Source organism: Kryptolebias marmoratus, linkage group LG19 (genome assembly GCF_001649575.2).
Source record: "Kryptolebias marmoratus isolate JLee-2015 linkage group LG19, ASM164957v2, whole genome shotgun sequence".
Lineage (NCBI taxonomy): Eukaryota > Metazoa > Chordata > Actinopteri > Cyprinodontiformes > Rivulidae > Kryptolebias > Kryptolebias marmoratus.
This window is the reverse complement of record NC_051448.1, coordinates 22,999,640-23,025,889: the sequence shown is the minus strand read 5'-3', so window position 1 is coordinate 23,025,889 and position 26,250 is coordinate 22,999,640. Positions and strand designations below refer to the sequence as shown.

Below are 26,250 nucleotides of genomic sequence, written 5' to 3'. Positions count from 1 at the left end.
TGCCGCCGCTGGCCCGCATGTTCCAGCTGATCGGAGTGGACGTGTTCAGCTGGTACCAGGAGCTCCCCAGGGTGAGCAGGACGGGCTCCGGTGCTTCACTTTTTATGGACGGCACCGTAGCTCCTCAGCTTAGAGGATAAGAAGCCACTAACTTTAAAAACTTAACGTACATAAAATCATCAGGAGTGAACTAAGGCAAAAGAAACCAAATAATAACAGATAACTAACCCTTTGTTTAACTGAAGGGCTAAATGGTAACTCCAGCTCTAATTCTTGTGAAAGATCCAATGAGACTGCATGGGGTTTGTTCACCAGTCGGTGTTTGAGTGCAGACAGAACAAAGGATGGAAAGATGTTTGTTCTGTTTCCTGCTGAGGATCCAGTGAGACTCAAACTGCTGCAGTGCTGCTGCCATCTTCTGACAGAACGACTGACTATCATCAAACACCTGCTTCACTTCTTTTACTTTATGAAGTACGTCTTAGTTTATTATGAAAACAAAACTATCACAGTGAACTGATTCTAGAGTCCCCTCCTCCGTAACAGTCAAGGTGTCGTCGCTCGGGGGTGGGGGGTGAGTTGGGTTGTACGCTTATTCCTACAAAGTTAGGACATTGTGTAAAATGTAAATAAAAAATGGATTGAAATAATTTGCAAATCACATAAACCCATATTTTATTCTTGATGGAGAAACAAACAAATCCAATGTTTAAACTAAGAAATGTTACCATTTTTAGGAAAGAATATTGTAATGTTGAACTTGATGGCAGTAACACATCTCAGTTAGATTGTTCCAGCTCCATGGAGCCTCCCCTCTTCTGTTAACATCCAGGACCTGAGGAGAGCAGCTGCTGTTGTCCCATTCTGCTCTGATGGAGGATTCGAGCTGCTCAGCAGTCCTGGGCACCAGAACACTTTATGTTTTAAATGTTGGGAATTTTTTGTTTCATTTCATGATGCATCAAATGTTTTCAGTTAGTGAGCGGTCTGGACTTCAGGCGGGTCAGTTCAGCACCTGGACTCTTCTTCTATGAAGCCCTGCTGCTGTAATGATGCAGGATGAGGTTTAACTTTTTCTTGCTGAAATATGCAAGACCTTCCCTGTAAATGTTTTTGTCTGGTTGGGAGCACATGTTGTTCTAAAACCTGTGCATATATATATATATATATATATATATATATATATATATATATATATATATATATATATATATATGTCTCTGCATTGATGGTGCTTTCCAGATGTGTAAGCTGCCCATTCCAGAGACACTAATGCACCCCCATACCATCAGAGGCAGGCTTTTAAAGTGTCCACTGATAGCAGGCTGCATGGTTCCTCTCCTCTTTAGTATGAAGGATGTGGCAAAAAGAATTTCACATTTGTCTCCATCTGACCCCAGAACAGTGTTCCTCTTTGCAAGACCCTGAACCAACTTGTTTGAGATGTGTTGCTGCCATCATTTTCTAAAAAATGTTAAGTAGTTTTAAGATTTGATATGCTTACTATGTTCTGTTGTGAATAAAATATGCGTTCATGAGATTCACCCCTGTGTAAAATGTAAATAAAATAGTGCTCCAACGTGATGTTGCTGAACAGTGAATCCTCTGTGACGAGTGAAACATCAGTGTTTTCAGCTGCCGTGGTGGTTGTTCGTCTTTGCAGATCCAGAAGTCCTCCTGCTCCTCTGCAGTGGGTGTGGAGGAGCCTCTGGGGAGAAAAGGAACCATTTCTCAGTATTTCACCACTCTTCACTGCCCCGTGTGTGATGAGCTGACCCAGCTGGGCGTGTGCTCGCGGTGTCGCACGGAGCCCCAGAGAGTGGCCGTCACGCTTCACCAGGACATGAGACAGTGGGAGAGCCAGCAGGAGCAGCTGCTGAAGGTCAGTTTACCCTGACTGATGCTTCACTACTGATGGGACACAATCAAACTATCAAACTGCGTGAATTCTGAGTGCTGAATGACTGCTGACATTTACCAAACGAGCTGAAACTGAGTCGATAAAGCTGAAAGAGGCAGAACACTACCTAAAAGTAGCAACAGGTTAGCTAAAAGCTAAATGTAGCAAAAGGCTAGATTTAAGCTAAAATAGTAAAAAACTAAAAAATAGCAGCAGTCAACAAAAATAGAGCATGTTTGTTTTTGAACAAACTGAAGAGATCTCTGTGTATATAGGGAAATATTTGTTCATAAAAGTGAAATATTTAAAAAGTATAAAGGTTCCATAAATTAAAAATCAGAACACCCATCTACTAAAAGAGTGAAACATTTTAATGCATGAATGGCTAAAACAGCACCAAACATGCAGAAGTGGTTAAAGCGCCAAGAACATATACTTAAAAAAGAAACAGGAAAACAATAGTGTGAAATCTGAGTCAGCACTCACATAACTAGAGTCCATCAGTCAAGACGGCAGATTAGACTCTGAACCTGTTTTTTCTGTAAAATGAGACAAATGCTAAAATCCAGCTTTTGTCTGGGAAACAACCTGAGAGTCGGAACAGAAACTCCAGAGGTCCTGTCACTGATCAAACATCAGCTTGAGATGAGCATGTGTGAGCCACCTCTGGGACCATATTTTAGCCAGGCAGGGTTCAGTGTGGGTTTTACTTTACTTTTTAAATGAAGTAAAACAGTCAACAAACACATGTCGCTCTCACCAACAGATGGATCACATATCAAACAATAAATGTCTCTCCTGCTTCGGTTCAGTCCCTGTGCTTTGATATATATCAAAGTAGTAAAATATCTCCTGAACCACTGGGTGGATTTTAATGAAACTTTTAGAAAGTAATCACTGGATGTGTCTACAACTGGTTCGCTTTTGGAGACAATCCAATTCAAGATGGTGGCCAGAGCTAGTTGACATTGGCAAACAGAAAACTGGCTAAAACTCAGCCACTTTCACAGATATTGAGCTCAGATTTGGTGTGGTGGTAGCTGAGAGTCATTCACACCACAGACTGTGCATAACATTACTTTCAAGGTTTGACCAAAACAGCTACAACTCCATCGTGTCTCATAAGATGATCTCAGTCTCACACTGTGGGATGGAAGGCGGCGGATGACAGGCATTCCTTTGAGGAACACCGGCTCTTTTTTTAACAGCATCTTAAGTGTGGTTTTGTTTTTTTGAACCAGGAACCTGCTGTTCCTCCTTATCACCAGCTGGTGTGTTTGTGTTCAGATCTGTAGGAACTGTAGCGGCTGTGCGGAGCGGCAGGTCCCCTGCGTGTCCCTGGACTGTCCCGTCCTCTACAAGCTGTCCCAGGTCAACAGGCAGCTCTCCAAGGCCCCCTACCTCCGACAGCTGTTGGAGCAGTTTTGATTGGCTCCTGGACGCCGCTGCTGATTTGGTGCTAAAAGCGTTTTGTCTGTCCGTTCACTCGTGTTAGTTTTAATGGTGCTTTGACTGAACCACGTTGTTTTTCCTCTCTGTCCCGTAACTCTTTGTTGCATAAGTTTCTCCCTGTGTGTACCGTCACGTTTGTTCATTATATTTTGCTGCTATGGGCCGAGAGAAGCGGATGTTCGAAACAGCAGCGAACCATCCACCACAGAACCGAATCGATCTGTTAGATCTGGTGAGCGTCAAAGCATTTGGACATCTTAGGTTTTTAAGTTCTTCACAAACAACGAAACAAGCTGAATTCAACCCATTAATTGACTTTATTTTCTGGATTCACTGCAGTCTTTGACAAATCTTCCTTTCACAGATCCATCCCACTGTGCAGAAGCATTGAAATCCTAAAGCTCCAGCCATGAATGCCATCTTGTTTTTCTGCATTCTGTTCAAAGAGTGCCAAATTTCAATTAACCTTGATTGTATGGAAGCTCACTGAAGCAGATCTGACACATTAAGAGGACTGGAAACCTGTTCAGTTTTATAAAAAAAAAATCTGGGACTGTTGCAATACTATATTTTGATCATTTATGTCATGCAGAGTCTGTTGTTACTTTCATGGCTTTATGTCCATTTGACTGTGTTATTCAAACTACATTTAAGACCTGCTCTTCAGTTCTCCATCCAGCTGTATACACAATGTGTGTACTTGTAAAAAATGTATAAAACAGGACAAATAAATGTGTTTTTGATTGTTTTTAATTGCCGTTGGTGGAGGTTCAAGATTGATTTAATAAAAACTCAATGTAACCTTTTTTACTGAGTCAGGATCATCATTCGAAAGATGACTCACAGTGAACATGTTTGACAAAAACAGTTGACTAAATAAATTTATTTTTCAAAGTGCAACACACAAAAAAAAGCAACTTCACATCATCCATCATCTTATCACACATCTGCACCAGTGAACACAGACAGATCAGGTTGGTAGCATGATAAAGATGACTCCGCTCTGCTCATGTCTTCAAGGCACTGAACTCCTGTTAGCCTTGGGATTTGTGCTTTCTGAGTCTTCGGGTGGTAACTTGCTGGCCTGCGAGCGGCTCGCTGGTCACAAACACTCAGAATTCAGTGAGAATGCAACAGAAAATTTGCCATTAAAATGTACTAATATTCCAGTTGCCTCCTCCCTGAATCCTGAGTGTCTGGTAGCAGCCAGCCGTGTGGCTGTGCATATTATTTCACGGCCCACCTCAGCAGTCACTGCCCCGCATTTATGATTTAAACTACTGGAGTACACTTTTGAAATGAAGTTAGGCAGATTCTAAATATTTATCATCTTAATTGCTTGTTGAGCTGGACATTTGGGCCTGCAGCCTCCGATACTTTCTGGCAGAGGAGAGCCCCCCTGCAGGTGTCAAACGCTCTTGAGATGGGTTCAAGGTTCCCGTTTTGTAAAAACAAAAGTTGAAGTGTGTTCAAAAGTTAAGCGGGCCTCTGCAACTCAGAAGGAACTTCCACAAACACTTTGATTCCAGTTTTGAATTCTCCTTCGTGAATGTCGTTCCCAAACTAGTCACCAACCGCTGCAGCCCAGAGAGTTACTGACGTCACCTTTGACATCGAGGTGGAGGGGAGCAGTACAGCTGGAAAAATCTGACCCTACATTATCCAAGAAAGGTCCAAACACTCAAAGAGATGCTGCTGAAGTTTCAGTCCATGGCTTAAGTGAAACTTGGAAAAAAAAAATAAAAAAAAAATCAGGCAATATGGAGTTCTGTGCACCAACAGAACAAACATGTTGAGGCGGCGCTCTTTCAGGTGAAGGTGCAGCTCTCAGTCTTTTTTCTGTCTCTTCAGAGAAAGTAGCATTTTACGTCTGGGAGAGTCTTTGACCAGAGGAACTGTGTCTAAGATGGGTCCTGCAGCCTCCATCAGCGGGCTGCTGGAGGCTGCCGAGGATCCTGTTAGAGCGCTGACATCAGGAGGAGACGACGTCTGGCTGGGTGAATTAATTACACTCGATGCGTCGTCCATTTCAATGACTTCGAAGTCCGCATCGTTCCACTGATCGGCCTCATCCTCTTCTTCCTCGTTGGCTCCTGAGTCCAGCAGCGCCTGCCTGTACTCGCTGTCGTCTGTGTCCGTTCGGCCGCTTGGGCGCAACTTCCTGCTCTGGCTGCTGGGTGCTGACGCCAGCTTGTACATGACTGGGAAGAGGATGGAGGTGAAGGTGGCGGTGATGAGGGATAGATACATCAGCAGAGGCAGCTTTGGGAACTTCCCCAGCAGGAAGCCGACGAGCGCCGGGAACACCATTTCACCCAGACCCGCACCCACTACGAAGGCTGCCGCCGTGTGGCCTGTGATCGTGGTGTACTGCTCCAGCCAGGAGATGCCGCTGGGGAAGGTGGTGGCCATGGATGCCCCGTAGAGGCTGCTGCAGACCCACAGCGCCACGTTCTTTCTACTGAAGAGGCTGAGAAGAAGAGACGAGACTGTGGAGCCCACCAAGCAGAGGAGGATCATGGTGCCCGGGTGCAAGCAGGCTGCAAAGAAGATGGCAAACCCTCGAACTGCAGCAAAAGCACCCCAGAACAGCGAGTTCAGCCCCGCTGCCTCGGGCTGAGACAAGTGGGCGTAATCCTTGGCATAGGTAAAGATGAAGGAGCCATATGCTACCTCCGCACCCACGTAGGCGAAGAAGAAGAAGAAAAGCAGGACGATGAGAGCCGTGTGGTGTTTGGCCACCAGGGGTCTCTCTGATGCCGAGTGTGGCTTGTCATGCGACACGCTGCTGCGAGAGTAGAGGAGGAAGAAGAAGAAGGAGATGACGAAGAGGAAGGAGCCGATCACAATGTAGGCCCACATGGACTCGATAATCATGGGGGGGGCGGCGGTGATGACAGACGCGTTCGTGTTGGGAAGTGTTGAGTGGGTTGGCGTCTCTGCCTCGCTGCCGTTTCTGCCCGGGCCGAACAGCAACTTGGCTATGATGGGAGACACAAAGGCCCCCGCTGCGAAGCTGAAGTGAAGAGCCTGCATGTGAGGGCCCGCCTGCTCCCCCCATGTGTTCAGGATGAGAACGTTACCACCTGACAGACAGAACACAAACCCACACCTTGAGAAGCAATTCAAAGATTTTTTTTTTTTTAAAAAAGGTGAAAAAGCAACTGGGGAAAAAAGGTTGAAAAGTTAGACGGCTGCAAAAGTATTCAGCCCTGTGACGAGACAAGACGAGATGAGATTTTAGCAGTATTTAAGAAATAATCTTACCACAAACTTAATCGACTGCTGTCTCTAGTCTGATTTTCCCTGAGTCTCTTCAGACCTTCAAACGGACCTGCGACCTTCTCATTAACCCCTGAAGCCCTCAAATTTGACCCAAAGGCCACGGGAGGGTTAATGCTGTGTGACCTTTGAACTCAGAGGGGTCAAACGCATTTTCACAGGGAGCTAAAATTAAAAATTAAAAAGAGGAACAAAGGCCTGTCTTTTTTACAGGTTTCCAATGAAAACATTTTACTACAGGTCATCAAACAAACCTCAAAGATTCAAACAGCTACAAACATTTCTACAAAAAAAAATAAGAGATTGTGGGTAAAAAAAGAAAAATCCAGGCACACACTCTATAGCTATGATATGACCTGACAGGCGTTTGATGTCCGGAGTTTCCACGACTCAGAGTCACACTTCTGTGTTTTTATTATTATTACTGTCATCAGAGAAGCCTCGCTCACACTGATGAACACAGAGAGGGTTTTATCCTTCTAACACAGTTTCTACATCATTAAATGATTGTTTTGGGGTTAATGTAACTTAAACTCATGAGGATTTTTTGTAAAAACTGCATTAGTAAAAACGGTAAATATTCCTCCACTTTGTTTATAACTGAATTCAATGATCAGTTGCATTTACCGTATTTTCCGGACTATAAGGTGCACTTAAAAGCCTTCAATTTTCTCAAAACACGACAGTGCACCTTATAATTCAGAGCGTCTTAAGAAGTCGTAATGTTTTAGTACGACTTTGGTTAATTACAAAGCCGCACAGCTTGCAACATCAAGGCTCAGTTATTTGTAGTGTCGCACAGGGCTCCGCGAACAGCGTGGGGACCTGAACGAGCGCTGGAGGCGTTTATACTTGGCGCTTATGTCGGTGCAGTATTCTCTAAAAAGACTGGGCTGTTTTGTTTTGCTTAATGCGCCTTATAATCCAGTGCGCCCTATAGTACGGAAAATACGGTAGTTAGGGATATTGGCCTGTTAAAGTTCAGAATATCTCAGCACAGCTCGTTTGCAGATCCACTTCCCATTCAGGGAACTGGAGCGTGTGGAGTTCCTGAGCTTGAGACTGCACGAGATGGAAGCAATACCAGAGGGGTGAATACTTTTGCAAGCCACTGTGACTGGAACGACAGGCATTTTTCAAAAGAACAAGCAAACACAGAGTGTGATAACTAAGAGTAAAAATAAGGAAGTTATGGAGACAGTAACGCACTGTGTGTCAAAAGCTGTGGTCAGAAAATTTATTGTAAATGTCACATGATCATCTTCAAACTATTAGAAACTATTATTTAGACATGCTGAATCAAATCTGTGTTAACAGAAGACAGTCGGTACTGGATGCCCACCGGCAGCACTGCACTGAGCACCTCCACGTGTCGTCTGTGAACACAGGTTGCTGTTTTGTTCCCAAACGCAGCTCAAAGCTCTGCCGGGGAAAGCAGCAGCCAGACTGAACCACTGCCGTCCTCCCTGGCCCACAGGTTACTTAAGAGAAATAACTGAGTTGAGATGAAAAGCTGCACCTCTAAATTGTACTCTGAGGAAACAGTTCCAATGAAACTGGAACTCCACACACGTGGAAAGACATTATTGCTGAATGGTATCTATAAATTTAAAAGCAACACATGTTCGGGGGGACCTTTAGGTACCTCACTGTATTCAGTGTAATTTGATTACATTTCAGAGGGCTGTGATGAGGTCATAAAAAGATTATCAGGTTTGTGAATAAACACAGGCAGCTGGTCAGCTTATGATGATTATCCAAAACACTGTGAAACTAAAATGCAGGCAGAAAGACAACGTCACAAACTGAAATGACTAGGCCTCGTTCTACATAAATAAACACTGATGTATCTTTTGTGGACTAAACCTCCGGTCCTCCCTCTGGTTTCTATCTCAGTGACGATGATGCAGCGGTGTCAACAGAACTAGACAGCACATCTAGAAAGGCCCCATCAGCCCTGAACAGCTGATACAAGTTTTCTACGTGTTCTCACCCAGACAGCGCATCTCACCTGTATCCAGAGCACCCATAGATATCCCAATGCTGGACATGAAGCCAGTGAGGAGCACTGCCTGCTTACAGAAAGGGATGGCAAACATCCCAAATGCTGTGAGCAACACTGACAACCCTAGAAGAAGAAGAAAATAATAACATTTCATATGAAGAGCTGAGCCATGCAGTGTAGCTGCAGACTAGCTGTGGGTGGGCGGGGCTTACCTAGCAGCAGGTGATGGTTCATGTACTCAAACAGAATACCTCCTATCAGGGAGCCACCAATGTAGCCCGCAGAGCGGCCCACAAAGATGTAGGAGATGTTGCTGATGCTCTTGTTCACGTTCTCAGCCAGGTCTCTGAAGGTGGGGCCGAGGACGGAGATGCTCATCCCCTGAGGGGACAGAAGAAACTGGTCACGCCTGCCTCCGACTACAGGGAACCTCAGAAAACACCAACTCCACCAGGCTGGGTCTGGCCGGTTTACCAAGATGTTAATCCTGCCACGTTTGGAGTTTGAAACCACGTCACTCGTAACAGTCTTAACACTGGGCCGGCCTGATTCACCTTTGATGGACAACTTTGTCACAATTTCAAACTCCTTGCACTCTTAAGCTACAAGCAGACAGAATAACAGAATCACTAGATCCTCTTATCAGAAGAGGTCAAGAGTTCAGGTTTTGTTCACCTCTGTCATCCATCTGTACTTTTGCCCTACGAGAAAAACATTAAATAGAATTAAAGGCCAAGCATTCCTCGAAGGAAAGCATATCACCAGAGATGCTGGGATGAGAAACGACGGAGTTGCGTGCATTTCTCAGGCAATATCGCAAAATGTCAGAGTACATGTTGGGGATGACTCTCAGCTATTACCACACCAAATTTTAGCTTGGTATCTGTAAAACAGGATGACTTACAGCCATTTTTGTGCTTGTTATAGTTGATTAGCTGTCGCAGTCATCTTGAATTGGGTTGACTCCAACAGCTAATCAGTTGTGGATGTTTCATTCAAATTTCTCCACTGGTCCGTGAAATATTTTGCTAACAGACAGACACATGAACATCGCCATCCACCTTCACCTCTCAGCAGCAAAGCAGTGATAAAGTTGATGCCAACAGCCTTTTATGGTGGATTTTTCTGTCAATGAATAAGCTGCAGTCAGCTTTCAGGAAGGGGGGGGGGGGTCTGAGAAGTTCAGCAACGGCTTACATGTTCGCTCCAGTGCTGCTGACACAACAAAGCCTGAGGGGGGTTTGGGTCTCCCAAAAAAGAAGACACAGAGAGGTGGAAATCCAAGTGAGCAGCTCTTCAGCTTTGTGCAAGTGGGTTTCAGTCGTCTGATGGGATGTGGACGGTTGAAACAAGAAGTTTAGCGACTATGAAAATCCTGCCTGTGCAGCTGATAATTGTACAGTCGGGGAGGACAACTGGTCATTTCTGAAGCAATGTTTTGTCAAACAGTCAGTTAAACTTATCAGTATAGAGCATAGTTAGCCAAAATAAAAAGTCATTTTTTAGGTCCCTAAAACAACACACCACTGTGAAAGAGCACTACGTTAGCTAATATTAAACATCTACACTTTTACATGACACCATTTGTTTAGTTTGTTGCCGTTGTCCCAACCTAAGAACATCCGTTTTAGTCCTGTAATGTTTACAGACCAGCGGAGCTGTGGCTGCTGAACGTATCAATCTGTCAGCAGCTGAGTGAACCTGTGGCTGACCAGAAGATCGGATTGGCCTGGAACTGTTGATCTGTGCTCTACACGCAGGCAGTGGTGGGGGTGAACAACAGACAAAAAAAAAAAAAGCAAAAGAGTGAAGAAACTGTGTCAAACAAGTGTGTTCTCTCACACCGGTGTGTTGTTTTGGAGAAAGAGCTGGCTAACCTTTATCCTTGCCTGGATGAAGACTTTTGCCTCATCATGACTGATGTCACGGCTGATAACTATCAATAACTTTTTGACAGAACATCACTTCATAAATGACCGGACTATCCCTTTAACTAGAGGTGGACAGATCTGAGTTTTCAAGGCCAATGCTGATGCTCATTTTCAGAAATCATGGCTGAGAGAAAATACTAGTTTTTAGTTTTGCCTAATATGTATTTTTCATTTTAATATAACAGGAATTGCTTATCTTAAATACCTGTAATATTTAACAACCCTTAAAGGCTTTTGTACACTTAGTAATAATAATATTTAGAAGAGGATTCTGGTGTATAAAACCAAACAAGGGTCTGCAGTGAGCTGGCTGTAGCAGCTGCTGCTGCAGCTTCATTTTCCTTCCTGCTAATTGATACAAACATGGCAGACTGATTAAAATCAGTCAGCTTTAATTAAAATGGAAACAGGTGAGTCACAGAAAAGGCCTTAAAATAAAAAAGGCAACAGAAACAACTCAAGCTTTAAAAATGTGTCATATGGTTGAACATATAAAAGTTCAAAGGTTCATTTCTTTTATTATTGGTTTCTAGGTCTGGACTACTTGTACACCTATAAACACGTAGCTAACTGCCAGGAGTCGTTTCCCACCTACTAGCCACAGCAGGCCTGAGGGAACAAGCCTCAAACTAAACCACACCACAGGTGTTCTGGAAAGTGCTCCTAACTCCATCTTGAAATTTACCAAACCCAGGAAGGAGCCACACAGCGCGAGCGTGACCACCCAGCGGCCGCACGCGCCGTTTCCGCCGACCCCCTTCACCCGGTCGTCACATCCCGGTTTCTTAGCCCTCCTGGCCGCCTTCAGGGCGCTCTTCGGCTCCTGGCTGTCCTTCCTCTTGTCAAACAGCGTGTCTTCCTCCTGGTCGTCGTCGTCCTCCATGCTGGCGAAACGGACGTGTTTCTTTTTGGCGGCGGCGGACGAAGACATACCTGCCGGTGGTGGAAATGCGCCGTGCAGATACTATGGAGGGATGTTTCTAGACTGACTCTTCCGCTTCCAGTCACACCTGTTTGAGGAATACACCCTACCTACACAGGTGGAATCACCAGCGTGATTGTAAACAGCGGGACGGTCAGAACCTGACAGCCGAGCAGCACTGATGCAGTTCTGCCATGTTCCAACAGCCAATGGCTGCTGGAGGGTTATGAGCAGGGTTGCCAGATAGGAAGTGACTAAATATCGTACTGTCGCTTTAAAAACTATCTGTGTGGCATGAGGGTGCACTTTTTTAGTGGTGGAAGGAGGGGTGCGTGCACTTTGTCGGTCAGACAGAGGGGGGAGAAGGGGGGTATGTGAGGGGACTGGCAAATGTGCGCTGAGGAGGGGAGGGGAGGGGAGGGAGCACTGGGCGTTTTTGTGGGCAAGCGGACTTTCTGACGATGTCGTGGTGTTTGCGTGAATAAAAACGAGATGTATTTTTTCCGGTGCATGTAAAGACCAAAACTATCACATATATATTTTTTTTAAACACTATTTATCGTATATAAACCCTAAAACTATAGTTTAAATACAATAATTATCGTATATCTGGCAACAAGATCCTCTATTGGAAATATCGCAGAACGAGTGTGTGGAAACCCAAACATGCCACTCTAAAAAAAAAATCCTCTAAGCTATCTTAAAATTATAATTAATTTACTATTTCAGAATGATTACTTAGCCCCTCATAATTACGAGATACTGACAAAATTATTACTTAGTAGCTCATATGCTAGCTCAAAATAGAATTTAGCATTTATAATTCAGATACTCTTTCAAAATTATAAATTAGCATCTCATGAGATTTTATCTCAACATTATAACTTAGCATCTTAAGATTATGACTTAGGTCTTCTGTAATATTGGATAGTATCTCAAAAACATGGCTTAGCATGAAATGCTATCTAAAAATTATGACTTAGCATCCCATAAGGCCGATATACGTATTATCTCAGTGTCATGAGATGTTGTCATAATTTTGAGATACTATCTAAAAACAAAAACATGAGATAGTGGCTCATAATGATGGCTTGGAATTGTTGTTTTTTTCATCAGAATGGTGGAAATGGGCTTCAACAGCAGAGCCACTCCACGTATTAAGAAGCCTATGAAGGTTTTTTGTATTTCTGTGGGGTTTTCCTTGTTGTGTTGTAGCAATAATCACCCACCAGTCTGATCAGCGATTCTGATGCCTCCATCAGTTACATTTAAATTTCAGGATACATTTCAGGAGTGAACCACTGATAGGTGAGCATTTTGTGCACTGCACTTTCACCATACCCTTACATCCACAGGTCAATGGTTGGTGTCGTCCACTGTGGTAGTAGAGGAAGGTCTACAGAGTTTAGTAATAGCCTGAACTTTACTGCAACCAACAGCAAAGTTATCCTTGTTAAATTGTAAGGATGAAAACAAAAATTCTGTTGACTGGACATTTGAGCTGTATATCTAAACACACACTACCTAAATGTCATGTAACCATGGTGATACCACAATGTTCACCTCAAGGCGACATATGCAATTTTACATAATGGTACGTTGATGCCTCAGGGTAATCATCGCATTTTAGCAAGTTAGCAAATAAACTGTATTATTCAATCAAACATTAGGGTTAATTCACATATTAGTATGAATATACTCTTTTTTTCAACAGAAACAGGGCCAGGAAATAATGTCTTTTGATTTTATTATTTTTTGTGTCTGTAGCAAAATGCCAAAAGTTGTTCTCTTTGAAAAAATCTGCAAAAAAAGAGTTGTTCACTCTGTTCTTGTTTTTGAAGCCAGATCCAAGATGGCAGCATGTCTAATGCTTGGTGTCTTTTGCCTGTTTAATGTTTCCTTGTTGTTAGTCTGTTTAAACCAGATTTTTAATGAATTTTTAACTTTTTCATCTAAGAGGTTTTTTTAACGTCATTGTTTTGTAAGTTTTCAGTGAGTTATTTTTTGCATTTTGCATGCTGTCCAAGAGACCTCAGCCTGTCACGTGTGCTCTGAGGCCTGGCCTGTAGCTTAAAGCTCATTTTTGTTACCCGTGGACTCATTGCAGTGTGGCAATCCCTCAACCTATATTTGTAGCTGCAATCACAGCCACAAGATGTATAAAACTAGCAACTTCTGAATTCCTCCTTTCTACTGCAGTTTGGTTTTTAACCTGAAACTGCAGTAGCAACACAACTACTTTGTGCTAGGACCTGTGCAAACTGCTGGAGCTTTCATCATCATTTCCAGAACCTGGGCATCTTGCCACTATCTACATCAGTTCTACAGTGCTAAGTGCTGACAGCAGCAAAATATGGCTTATCTTTGGACTTTATTCTGTTTATTGGCTGTATAGATAGTGGAAGGAAGTGACCATTCCTGGGTAGGTACATCGAATAATGTGTTTAGCCAGGGGAACAGTGTGCATTGTTGCACTTCTGTTACAGCTACTGTACATATTGCGCAACTATCAGCCCATTTGGCCCAAGGTATGAACCTATCACTCCATCTGCCCACAGACATACCCCATCTTCAAAGCCTTTTAGTTTTCATCACACCAAATGTCCGTTTCTACCTGTAATATTACTAAGCCAAAATGACTGATTGTTTTATTGTTACTCTTATGTGGTCATGTTTAACATTACCCTGGCCCAGAGTTACAAAGTATCCAGACCCTATCTGATTTTAAATCTTTATCTGGTCTTAAATTTGTTCATCTTAATGTGCACAGTTTGGTATCTAAGACAGACACGGTCAGGATTTGGGTTAAATCAACAGATGGAGATGTTTATAGTAATTTCTGAAACTTGGCTAACTAACTCTACTGATGATGAAGATATTAATATGAAGATATTAATACAATGTGCATTGTCCTGACAGGCTGAAGAAAGGGGGCGGTGTTGCCATTTGGTGGTTTTGTCTAATTCCATTTGCAAGCAACTAGAATCTTTAGGATTGAATGTGAAAATTGCTAAGGGCCTTTGTATAACTTTTCGGGTGCTGTAGGCCTCCGTCTGCTTCTAAAGAAGCATTACAATCTTTAAAACATCTTTTGTCCAGACTGAATTACGGTGAGCTTCTTTTAGCTGGTGACTTGAACTGGGATTGGCTTAAAACAGTCTCTGATGAGTTTAAATTTTTCTGGGATTCCATTAATCTTACCCAGTTGGTAAATTCACCTCGGCCAAAACTTCAAAAGCCCTGAGAAGTCCACCTTGAGCTGATATCTGGTATCGAGATGACTTGGACATTTTTTAGAGATGGTTTCATGCAGATTGTAAACAAACACGCCCCATTAAGGAAAGAGTAAAAGGTGCAAGAAACCCCCCAGACCTGGCAGATACTCTTCAGGAGCGTAATCAGGCTTAGGCCAAGGCAAGGAAAACAGATTTTATTACTGATTGGCTTCTTTTTAAACAAATAAGAAACAAATGCTCTTCTTTAATTAGGAAGACCAAATCAGAGTATTATTTGCTTGTCAATCCCAAAAGACCTTGGGAAAGTCATTCATTCTTTTTCAGTGAGTAAAAGCTCTTAGGACCTGATCCAGTTGATACCTTTTTTCTGAAAATGGCAGCAGAGCCTCTTGCAAAACCTTTTAACCTTACTGTGGAAAGAATTCTCTCCATATGGGAATCAGCTTATGTTCTCCATTTGTTTAAAGGAGGTGATCCAGCAACTCTAACTAACATATCAGTGCTGGCAGAGATTCTTGAAGCCCTTGTGAGGAAGCAAGTAAATTAGTTTTTAGTATTCTAATGCTGTATTATCAGCACATCAATCAGGCTACAGAATAAAACATAGTACCAGCTGCAAAATGATGTTAGTTGCACTTGATATGAAACTATGTTGTGCAACACTTTTTATCGATTTGTTAAAAGCCTCTGACACTGCTGATCATGATATTTTAAAACTTGAGCTTCTTCAGTCGGGACTCTCAGAGAAAGCAGTTGCATTGTTCTCAAACTACCTCAGTAAAGGAACTCAATGCATTAAATATGATGGTCTGTATTAAGAACTTGCTACTGTACATGAGGGGGTGCCACAGGGTTCCGTATTTGGGACCCTATTATTCAATCTTCATATCAATGTTCTGAGTCTGAATGTGTCAGATGTTGGTACAGTTATTTACTGCTGTGGATAAGCTCTTGTCCAGGCTGCTGAATCACTGCAGAAAATCTTTAGATGCTGTCCAACATTCTCTACTTCAGCTGAAACCTGTTCTTAATGCAAACAAGAAACCACTTCTGATTCCTTCATTTAGCTCGAAGGAACTGAAACAGAGCTGGCTCATGTGTATACATATCTGAGCATCTTGATTGATGACTCCTTTACTTTCAAGCCACATGTGGAGAAAATTGTGAAGAAGATGAGACAAAAGTTGGGGTTTTACCTTCGGAATAAGTTCTTTTAATGTATAAAAGCAGCTTGTAGCAGCAACATTTTTATCTATGTTGGAATATGGAGATCCTTTGTATACAAACACGTCTGCTGAATGACTTTGAATGGTTGACACTATTAATCATACCTCTCTGAGGTTCATTACAAACTGTAAATCAGTGACGCATCACTGTGAGTTCTTCTCTAACGTAGAATAGCCTGTTCTGGCTCTCAGACGGCTCAGTCATTGGTATACATTCATATACAAGGCAATATGTGGATTTCTTCCATCTTATATTTGTACTCATTGTACAGAGAGGTCCAATCTTCTCACAAGATTATTTGCTGCTTTTTGTTCTGTTTGTTCGGACTGAAGTGGGTAAAAAAGGCTTTTGTCCATTCGGCACCTTCTACATGAAAAACGTATAGTGCAGAAAGACTGGAAACTAATAGAGTTAATTCCACTGAACTCTTTTAAATTAGAATGGAAAGTACATAAGGCTAATTCTATAACATGTACTTGTTTTTCTTAATTTTAGTTTTTGATTGTTTCTCAGTTTGAGGTTTATAATTTTGTTGTCCTATCTGCTTTGTATTTGCTGCTGCCTATCTTGGTCAGGGCTTTCTTTAAAAAAAGAGGTTTTTAATCTTAATGGGACATTTCCTGGTTAAAAATAAGTTCAAATCAATCATGATTTAAAGCCCCAAATAAAAGACATTCATGTACATAATAAGTGGATAGAGACATCTGATTGTATAGCTCCAATTTTTAAAAGTCTTCATGCTGTCTATTACTTATATTCAGTTTTGTGGCCCAACCCTCTTTTTGAACAGGTGCCAGGTATCAGTTTATTTCACCATCAACATAAACGATGTGTCGATGGGTTAATCCAGTTCCCCACAAGAGCTCTTGGAGCATCAGGCATGAGAAGTGTTTACAGCTCTGTCATTTCTTATCATAAGATGATCTTGGTCTAAAACTCAGACATTCACTGAAGGAATGCTGCGCCTTTTGTTATTTTAAGTTTTAATAGAACATTTGAGACCAGAGATCATAAAGATCAAGCTCAGTTATGGGTTAGGGTTCTACAGCTGTAGATCGTCAACAAGCTTTCATGTTTTTATGTCATGAATAATAATAAAAAAGAAAAGATCACTGAGATTTTTCAGAATATTCGTTTACTGTCTTGAAAATACTGAAATCTGAGTGTGTTTGCACAAATTGCATGTATGATAGTTTGCAACAAAGAAAAATATAGTAAAACGAAATATCAAAGCAGAGCACTTTGTGAGCCATTCAAGTGGGATACGTTTTGAATTTGTTGTCACATCGAATACTTCTGTCAAAACTGAGCCCTGAACAGAATGTAGAACTAAAATTCACAAAACTAGGAAAAAGATGGCAAAGACAAGCCAAATGCAATAATATACACAGATATTCCGCAAAAAGCCAGTGGTTGGATCAGCTGCTAAAACATTAGGAGCAAGTAAACAATAAAATGATGTAATTAAGGTTAAAAAGATTCCAAACAGCAGAAATTCCTATTTGTTACACAATAACTTGGTAGATTTTATAAAGACACAAAACACTCTCAAAAACTTTGGTCTAAAGTCATTACTAAGCAAAAATAAATCACTTCTTTATAAGAAAATGTCTCTTTAGATGGCACAAATGGTTTCAAGAAGCTTCCGTGAACAGCTAATTAAAATGAGAAAATTACTTGAGGCTGTTCATAGCACCAATTAACAGCTTGATAATGGCACAAACCACTAAATCGGTGGTAAAGAATCAGAACTAATCTAAAAAAGACAAACACTGATAAGTTTCACCCACTTCTTTAAAAATAAGGCATCTCTGTTTTTTTGTTTTTTTTTTTGGTTTGTTTGTTTTTTGCAGCAAGAGCTTCATTTAGGAGCAAAGCAGGGAGCTACAAATGAGCATCCATTTAGCTAAACTAAAGTTAATCTGGGTATCTGCAGTCACTCTTCTCCCTCTGCTGGCCTGCTGCTGATGTAGGGACAGGGCCAGACAGGAGTCCGCTATCATCTGAGGTAGAGTGGGTCACAATCTGAAGAGGGGAAAACCATCAGCAACTGGTGAAGAGTTTTCCAGAAAGTCTCTGCATTTTCCAGGAAGCAACCAGTAAGCAGCAAAACAGCCACAAAATACACTTTGATATGCTTCCACTACCTGAAGGCTTTGGGGAGAGAAACAGGGCAGTGAGAAAGTCTTCACACGTCTTCAACTTTCCACATTTTATCATGTTATGACCACAAACTTCAAAGTGTTTTACTGGGAATTTATGTGACAGACCAACACAAAGTGCATAATTGTGAAGCAGAAAGAAAACGAGACTTGCTTTTACAAAACTTTGTACAAATACAAATTTAAAAAGTGTTGCCTGCTGTTGTATTCGGCGTCTTTTACTCTCATACCCCAAACTGAAATTCAGTGCAAACAACTGCCTTCAGAAGCCACCTAATTGTGGTGGCATCTCATTGAGCTGACACTAGTTGCTGAATGGCATTCATGAGGGAGTTTTCAGAATGTCTCGTGTCATTTCCAGTGGCTCTCAGTTTCCTCGTGTGTATTAGAGGCTCGCAGTCCTGTACCTTGAGTTTCGAACATGTTCAAAAACATGGAGCAACAGATTTGATCTCAAAATAGTCACAAGGTCATTGCGGATGCCTCAAACTCATCTGAAACCCATTTGACTTTTTGGCATAGGTGTCTCCAACCCATCTTAAGAGCATTAAAGCTGTATTTTGACTCCTGAAGTGACCACTTTAAGTCACTTCAAAGCAAGAGGGTCACAGGATCACATGGGTTTACCCCAGCTGCTCTGATTTCCTACAGACCAAAAACATGCATGTTAGGTTCACTGGTAACTAAATAGTCTTTAGGTGTGAGTCAGAGTATGAATGGTTGACTGTCTCATTTGTCTCTATGTGGCCCTATGATGGACTTGCGACCTGATGTCCCCTACCTCTCCCATGGTGACTGTTGGAGATTGGTACCAGCTGCCATGCAACCCTGCACAGAAAAGCGGGTAAAGAAAATAGAGCCGCGCATAATGATAGGCTGTGATTTTCAAAAATTGTCCATTCAAAAACAGCCATATGGGTCAATGGTTGTGTGGTCACAGACAATCAGAATGCAGTGAGACTCCAGCAGAAAATCTGCCTTTTTTCTCACAAATTTTACCAAAGTTCAGAGCCGCCAGCAACTTTCCAACAGTCACAGCCCAGTGAGGTACCACTTTTTGTAAATGGAGTCCACCTGTGAGTATAAAATCAGCTGTTCTGTGAGCTTTAGAGGTTTGTTACAGAACATTACAGTCAGCATCATGAAGATCAAGGAATACACCAAAAGTTGTTGAGAAGTTTAAAGCAGAGTTAGGTTGTAGAGCTCTGTTCAATCAACCATCTAAAAATGGAAGGAGTACGAGACAACTACTACCCAAACATGGCTGTCCACCTAAACTGACAGGCCAGGCAGAGAGAGCTGCCAAGAAGCCCTGCAGAGATCCACAGCTCAGGTGGGACAATCTGTCGACAAGACAACTATTATTCCTGAACTCCACTAATTTGACCTTTATGAAGGAGTGGCAAGAAGAAAACTACTGATGAAAGAAAACCATAAGAAGTTCTGTTTGCCATTAAGTCCTGTCAGCTGCAAAATGGACAGATGAATGGTTTTCCTTCTGCTTCACAATTATGCACTACTTTGTGTTGGTCTATCCCAAAAAGGCCCAATAAAATACTCTGACGTTTGTGTTTGTAAGGTACCAAAGTGAAGACTTTTTTTAGGACGCTGTATGTTGGCAGGTAAACAGAAAGAACACACCTTCAGATACTTTTCATTTAACTACAATTTTGTCTTTCACACATAAAAATAAGGCCACAGGTGAATGCTCATTAATTATGGCATGACATTATTTAAAAACATAAATAAATAGAACCAACAGCTTCTTGCTAAAGGTTAATGGACTGGGCACAGAGTTAATGATTTACTGGATTTAGCTCTCCTGATGGTCATATACTCACATCTCCAATAACATGGAAGAGACAGCCTTTGAGGTGATAAGATACTACAGGTAAATGAGTAATAACATTTGTACAAAGTCAAGTAGACTTTATATGATCTGGGACTTTGTGGGGTTTGATTTGGTCCTTTTAAAGGTCCGCCCAGCCAAGCAGTCAGTCTGTTGTTGTGGTGATCTGGTCAGCTGTTATCATGTCTAAAAAGCTGGACCCTGAAAGTGAATGTCTTTAAGAAAAAAAAAACACATTTAAAACAACTCCCTACAATCAAAAAATGCTTCATATCAAGAATATAATCAGTTCTTATAAACACACGTAGTCAAACACAACGGTAATATGATCCTTGTTAAACAGTTTAGGTTTCAGTTGAATCAGGTTTGTTGGCTCTAACACGGTTAAAGGAATAATTTGGCATTTTAGCAAACAAGAAGTTTGAAATTCTTGACATACTTTTTTTAAGGGATAGAAAAATAGAATATGACAGTTCCTGAGCTTTGGGGTATGTTGTTTTGTGACTGGTTTCCAGTTTGGCCAGCTGCCAGATGAGTCTCACATTTAACTGTTAGCTGGATATTTAATAAGAGTAAAATAGAAAAATATCAAGCTTCTGATTTTTTTTTAATACGACTAGAGACACTCAGAAAAGAAACATGAGAAAGATATTGTTTTTGTTTCTAAAATAAAGTTGAAAAGTTGAGATTAAAGTGGAAATATTACTGAGAGGAAAAAAGTCCAAATTTTATTTAGTGACAAAACTATCAATGTAGAGAAAAAAGGTTGTCTAAGCTATGCCAGAGTAAGAGAACCCCGCTGAGCTCCTGAACTGGACTGTATTGGTTTTGTTTTTCATTTGTTATTGTATCTGAGGGTCATGGGTCACTTTTACTGCAGTAACTACAAAATAACATGCAGTATTTTATTTGAACCAGCATGAGGTGCAGTTTTATTACTCCTGCAGCAGAACCCACAGAACATGTCTACGTCTTTCACAATGAATTTCATCAATTCTGTTCAGTTTATTTCTATTGCGCCAAGTCACAACATAAGTCGTCTCAGGGCTCTGTACAACAACATTCACATATATTATAAGAAGCCAATTAGTAAAAGTTATCCATCTAAGGAAGCCAGCAGATTGTGTTGAATCTTCACTTCATCACAGTGTCCCATCCTGAGCAGCACATAGGCTACAGTGCAAAGCAAAAAGTCCCTTTTAACAGGAAGAAACCACCAGCAGAACCAGAACCAGAACCAGGCTCAGGACGAGCGGCCTTCTGCTTCGACCAGCTGGGGTTAGAGAGGTCAGGAAGAGACAAGGTGGAGGAAAGCAATAATTAACATTATGACTTTTTTCTGTAAATAATATTTAAAAAAATTTTGGCAAATAATATTTTTTGATTACTTTCTGTAAACAATATTCCAACTTTCTGTAAATAAAATGGGCGAGAGTGGTTGCTTGTTTCTGTGTGTCCCTGTGAAGGACTGGAGACAGGGTGTCCCCCGCCTCTCCCACAGTGATGGCTGGAGGCAAAGCTCCACTATTATTAAGGAGAAGCGGGTAAAGAAAAAAGCAGCATGGATGTAAGTAATATTCCAGGTTTTTTCTATAAATAGTGTTCCAATTTTCTGTAAATAATATTCAGACTTTTTTGGTAAATAGTATTAAAATTTTTCTCTTAACATTTCAACGTTAATCTCAACGTGGCAACTTTAATGCCAAAACAGGGAAACAAAAAAGAAAAACTTCCTCCTAATTTTTTTTCTTCTAATACCTCGACAGACTTTAAACATATGAATATCAAATACTGAGCAGATTTTTTTTAGGCGCAGTCAAATTACATGCAGTCACAGCCCCAGATTAATTAACCCCGGGGTAGTAAACCTTCTCTGTTTCGCTTTCACTGGAGTTCATTGTAAAATTTGTGTAATAGAAATCCACATGAAAAGAAACTAAAAAGGCTAATAATTTCAATTTGCCTCTTTTGGTCTGTGTCATATTTCAGATCTACAGTCCACTATCATGAGCAAACTGCGCCAAACCAGTCTGAAGTCCAGACAGAAAACTGATTACCTTGTACCAGCTTCATTATCTGAGAGGCTGTGTCAGCAGTTCAGAGTGATGTTACCATCCCTTCAAGATCTATGTGTCCTTTCAGCTTGGAGCCCAGATTAAGAGAACACTTGTACTTCTCTACTAATTGTTCCTTTACAATACTCTGAACAGAGGGCCCATATGTGTTCAGTTGCTTTAAGACTGAGGGGGGAAGAAAACAAAGTAAGGCACGGCTAACATAAAACCTTATGGGCTGTCTGATTTACACTGACAACAATCTTGTTAAATTTAAAATGTTCATGTTCATCCCACATGTGCATGTCTAAAGTTGCATGGTAGTGTTGAGAGAACTGTAGGCTTATATAAGCTGCATGGATGCCAGGTGATTGTGTGGGATTTTGAAGGAACACTGACTAAAGACCTAATTAGCAGCTTTATAATGAGTATAATTCTCTCACCCCGGTGATAAAAGTGAAATGTGCAGGTGTCCCTGTTTTATATGTTTGCCTGCTGTGAGATCAGCTCAGCCTGATGCAGCTCTTCAGGATCACATTCATATTAAACTCTAAGACATTTGACTTTGATATGTTTCTTTGGTTTGGAATTTAGTCACACTGAAGGCAGTGGTTACAATTCTTTTGGGCTAAAAACAAGCAGAAATAGCATTTTAATACTGCTGGTCAGCAGTGCCCTCAGTCTGACCCAATGGTTGTCTCTTTCAGTCTGTTGGGGAGCTGGGCACTTAGAGCACAGAATCTCCAACTTTGCTTTTGGCGTCTTCCTGAGCCTTCTCGTGTTCTATCATCTTCTGTTCGACACCCTGCTCCTCGCTCTGGGCCCCCTTTTCCTTCCTCCTGGACCGGGCCTCCACCAGGGGAATCAGGCACAGCAGGATGCCTCCGATGATCGGAGGAATTCCTGCCAGGTAGAAAGCCATGTCATAGCTTCCCAGTTTGTCCCTCAAGAAACCTGCAACAAAACGCAAGGAGTCACAGGCACACAGTGACAGATGCCATCTTTATGTCCAAGAGTTAAAAGATGACAAAGTAAAATAACAAGGTTTAGAATCAGAGTACTATGTGAGTTAAAGGTGATTTTATGATTGCAAGTTGAATAAATCGCCTTAAGTCTGGTACTAAAGACATGGGGGCCAGATGCATGAACAATGTGTGCATAAAAAAACATTGTTTCCAGCCCACATATCTATAAAGGAAGAATGTTGGGGGAGAATGAGTGCAGCATTCTTCAGACCTTTCATATGTACCGGTACGCTCTTGAAGCAATTCCAGATGGCCTCTGTAGAGAACTGACCTTAGCACATGCCAAAATGGCTCTAACTCAGTCAATTCTGGAGATACTGAGCTAAAGTTTGGTGCAGTAGTAGGTGAGACTCATCCCCATCACAGACTTTGAGTGCTAAAACATTGTACATCTTTGGCATGAAAGGCAGCAGGCTTTTAATTGGTTCCCTGCATCCCAGGTTTGAAAAGTCATTAAGTTCCCTTGGCCATGTAACATGTGGACAACTTTCACATAAAGCAACTATAAGCTCACTTTCTCTGCAGCCTTACGTCTCCCCTCTCACATCCAGGACTACTGAAGAAAAATACAAACACTAGGTGAAGCAAATATCTCAGCCGATCTGCTTTAGATTCATCTGACAGCAAGAATCATTCCGTTTACAGAAGGAGAAAAGTACAAAAGTGTTTTCTATCATGAATATTTGTATAGTGGCAGGTCATGTAAAAAGGAAACAACTGAATGGAATAATAGTGTGGATCAACATAAACCATTATTTCTGCTCAGAGCACAGAGTTAGCAGCCTAAACAAACAGGAGCACAGACTCGGTCAGTTTTTATTTTTTGGTTTTACCTGCTATAGGTGGGCCCGCAACCATCGGCACGGACATCAGGCCAAGCAGGAAGCCGATGGCCTGGGACACTTCGTTGGGCCCGACCAGCTCAAAGGCGATGGGGGCCATGATGCAGATGAAGCAACCGTCAAAGAGGCCCATCAGTAGGCACACGGCGATCAGGCCCCCAAAAATATGGCACACGGGGATCATCATGGACATGACACCGATGACAAAGAATGACGCCACCTGGAACCACAGAGGGTCGTTTATGGGTTCATCTGTTTTAGGAATCTGATTATTTTTAAGATTCTCTATTTCAGGCAGAATAGGATTTTAGAAGACTTGTGTGTAAACTAGATGTAAGAAGAGAAATAGCATTGAGCATCTAAAATACAGAGTGAGCTGAGTGCTGAATGACTGCTCAAATTTACTGAAGAAGCTGAAACTGGATTCTAAAAGCTAAAAGCCAAAAGCTAAATGAAACAAAAATGTATTTAAAAGCTGAAGTAGAAAAAGGTTAGCTAATAGTAACAAAAGGCTAGCTAAAAGGAGCACAAGACGTCAAAAATCGAGCCAGTTTGCTGAAGCAGATTTCAAAGAGAACAATGTTTGGGAAGGAACTAAAGAGATCTTAATGTATATTTATAATGAAAAAATGATAATAAAAATTACATATTTTGAAGTATAAAAGTTACAGAAATCAAAAGTCATAGCACCCATCTCCTGATTGAGGGGGACATTTTGATTTATGACTGGCTACAATAGCGCAAAGTAGCCAGAAGTAGTTAGATTGCCAAAAACATGCAGTAAAATAAAAAACAGACAAACAGAAAAACAATTTGCTAAATCAGCAGTCACACAATTAAAAACCTATCATAATAAAAAAATAAATCCAATTTCAGCAAATGTACCCGCCCTTCAGCTTTTATTTGCAAGAGTGTTACTTTCTTAAATGCACAATAAACATTTAGTTATGTTGACTTGATTTATTTTTAACTTTTAGATGTTTCATCACAAGTAAAATTCTTCTCAAGAGCTTTCACTGCAGCAAATGAAAGAGCACCTATTCAAGATCACGTGTGTGTGTGTGTGTGTGTGTGTGTGTGTGTGTGTGTGTCATGTTCAGTGCTGTGCCCATCACATGATCATTTAATGCTGTGTCAGATGTCTTCAGGGGTCAGCGTTTCTGCTTAACATGTAAGCCTCCATGTTTGACTCACCTGCAGGAACACTTTGTTGACTCCCTTGACGAAGTCTGCCACACTGCCGAAGATGAAGCGGCCCAAGCAGGATGTGATGCCAATGCACATGAGCAGAATCTCTTTATTGGCATTCTCTCCAAATCGCTCCTCCACATGTTTCATCTGAGGGTGAAAAAGGAAACGGGTCATCACAGCCGTCTTATTTTGCAGTTTATTTTGATTTCTGAAGCCAAGCACCATAAGTCTGTAAGGTTTTACTACGAGACAAGTGTTAAAGTAACAAAGACCCCTCTGAGTGGCACATATGACCTCTGATACTTTTCCTTTAAACAGCACAGGTGAGTGTCAGGGCTTTCTTTGCTCTGTGATGAAAGCAGTGGTTTAGGGATCACATGGCAGGCTGAGTATAAAACACCTCCATGTCAGACAACATATTGTGAGTTCTGTCACTTTTTCTTGTTTAAATGAAAAAAACAACTTTGTTCCTCTGAGGTGCTTGTTCTTTTTTCTGGGAGGTATTCATTCAAACATGGCTGTGAGTGATTGAAATGTTGTGGAGCATGTGCCATTTTTGCTATTAAAATAAGAACTCTATAAAGATTTGAGGGTAATTTTGTTTCAACTTTTTACCTTAAGAAACATTACTTCTGTAGTAAAAGATCCTTTTTTTAATTGAGTCCTTAATCTAAAGTGAAACCATCTTTATTCTTTGATGACTGCGCAGGTGATTTACAATTTCATTACATCCCAGGGGGATGACTGTAACAGTGTGTGTTGGTGTTAGCCAGGCCAACCTGTTACTACTGCAGTTGGTTCAGAACGCTGCAGCTCATCTTTTAACACATGAAAAACAACAAAACACGAACATGTTCCCCACTGCTGACTTCCCTTCATTAGCTCTCTGTTTGTTTAAGAATTAATTGGGGCCTGCCAGCAGTGCATTGAGAGCAGTGTACTGCCTCATGCAATGCATGCAGGCACCTCTTACTCTACACCTCGTGTCTCTTTATTATTTATTCTTATTCCGTTACCCTTAATGCAGCCCGAACCGGGCAAAGAACCCCCACAAATTTTATATCAGAACGACCGGCTCGGTCTCGGCATGAGGGCTACTATTTTTATTCGCGTGTCGTGTTACTATGGCGACGTAATCGCCAAAAAACACGCAAAAATTTCAGAATTTTCGT

General features: G+C 41.4%; 3 protein-coding genes across 3 annotated transcripts in view; 1 reads left to right on the top strand and 2 right to left on the bottom strand.

Moving 5' to 3' along the window:
- Positions 1-4,159, top strand: part of rev3l (REV3 like, DNA directed polymerase zeta catalytic subunit) — a gene marked incomplete in the record, with an annotated part of 81,318 nt that extends 77,159 nt beyond the window's left edge. The window contains 3 exon segments of the mRNA XM_025011052.2: positions 1-71; positions 1,664-1,882; positions 3,188-4,159. Of these exon segments, the coding sequence (XP_024866820.1) occupies positions 1-71; positions 1,664-1,882; positions 3,188-3,328 (431 nt within the window).
- mfsd4b (major facilitator superfamily domain containing 4B) lies at positions 3,515-11,794 on the bottom strand. The gene is made up of 4 exons (XM_017437946.3): positions 11,256-11,794; positions 8,852-9,020; positions 8,646-8,762; positions 3,515-6,438 (listed from the first exon to the last, which is right to left on the bottom strand). Exons 1-4 carry the CDS (start codon positions 11,499-11,501, stop codon positions 5,180-5,182), a joined length of 1,791 nt encoding a protein of 596 aa, XP_017293435.1. The 5' UTR covers positions 11,502-11,794; the 3' UTR covers positions 3,515-5,179.
- A 5,934-nt stretch (positions 11,795-17,728) lies between these two features.
- The window catches only part of slc16a10 (solute carrier family 16 member 10), a 54,662-nt gene continuing 46,140 nt past the window's right edge, over positions 17,729-26,250 (bottom strand). Inside the window, exons 4-6 of the mRNA XM_037981519.1 lie at positions 25,082-25,225; positions 23,879-24,107; positions 17,729-22,974 (exon numbers count right to left, since the gene is read on the bottom strand). Of these exons, the coding sequence (XP_037837447.1) occupies positions 22,748-22,974; positions 23,879-24,107; positions 25,082-25,225 (600 nt within the window). The 3' untranslated portion in view covers positions 17,729-22,747. The remainder of the gene's footprint in view (positions 22,975-23,878; positions 24,108-25,081; positions 25,226-26,250) is intronic.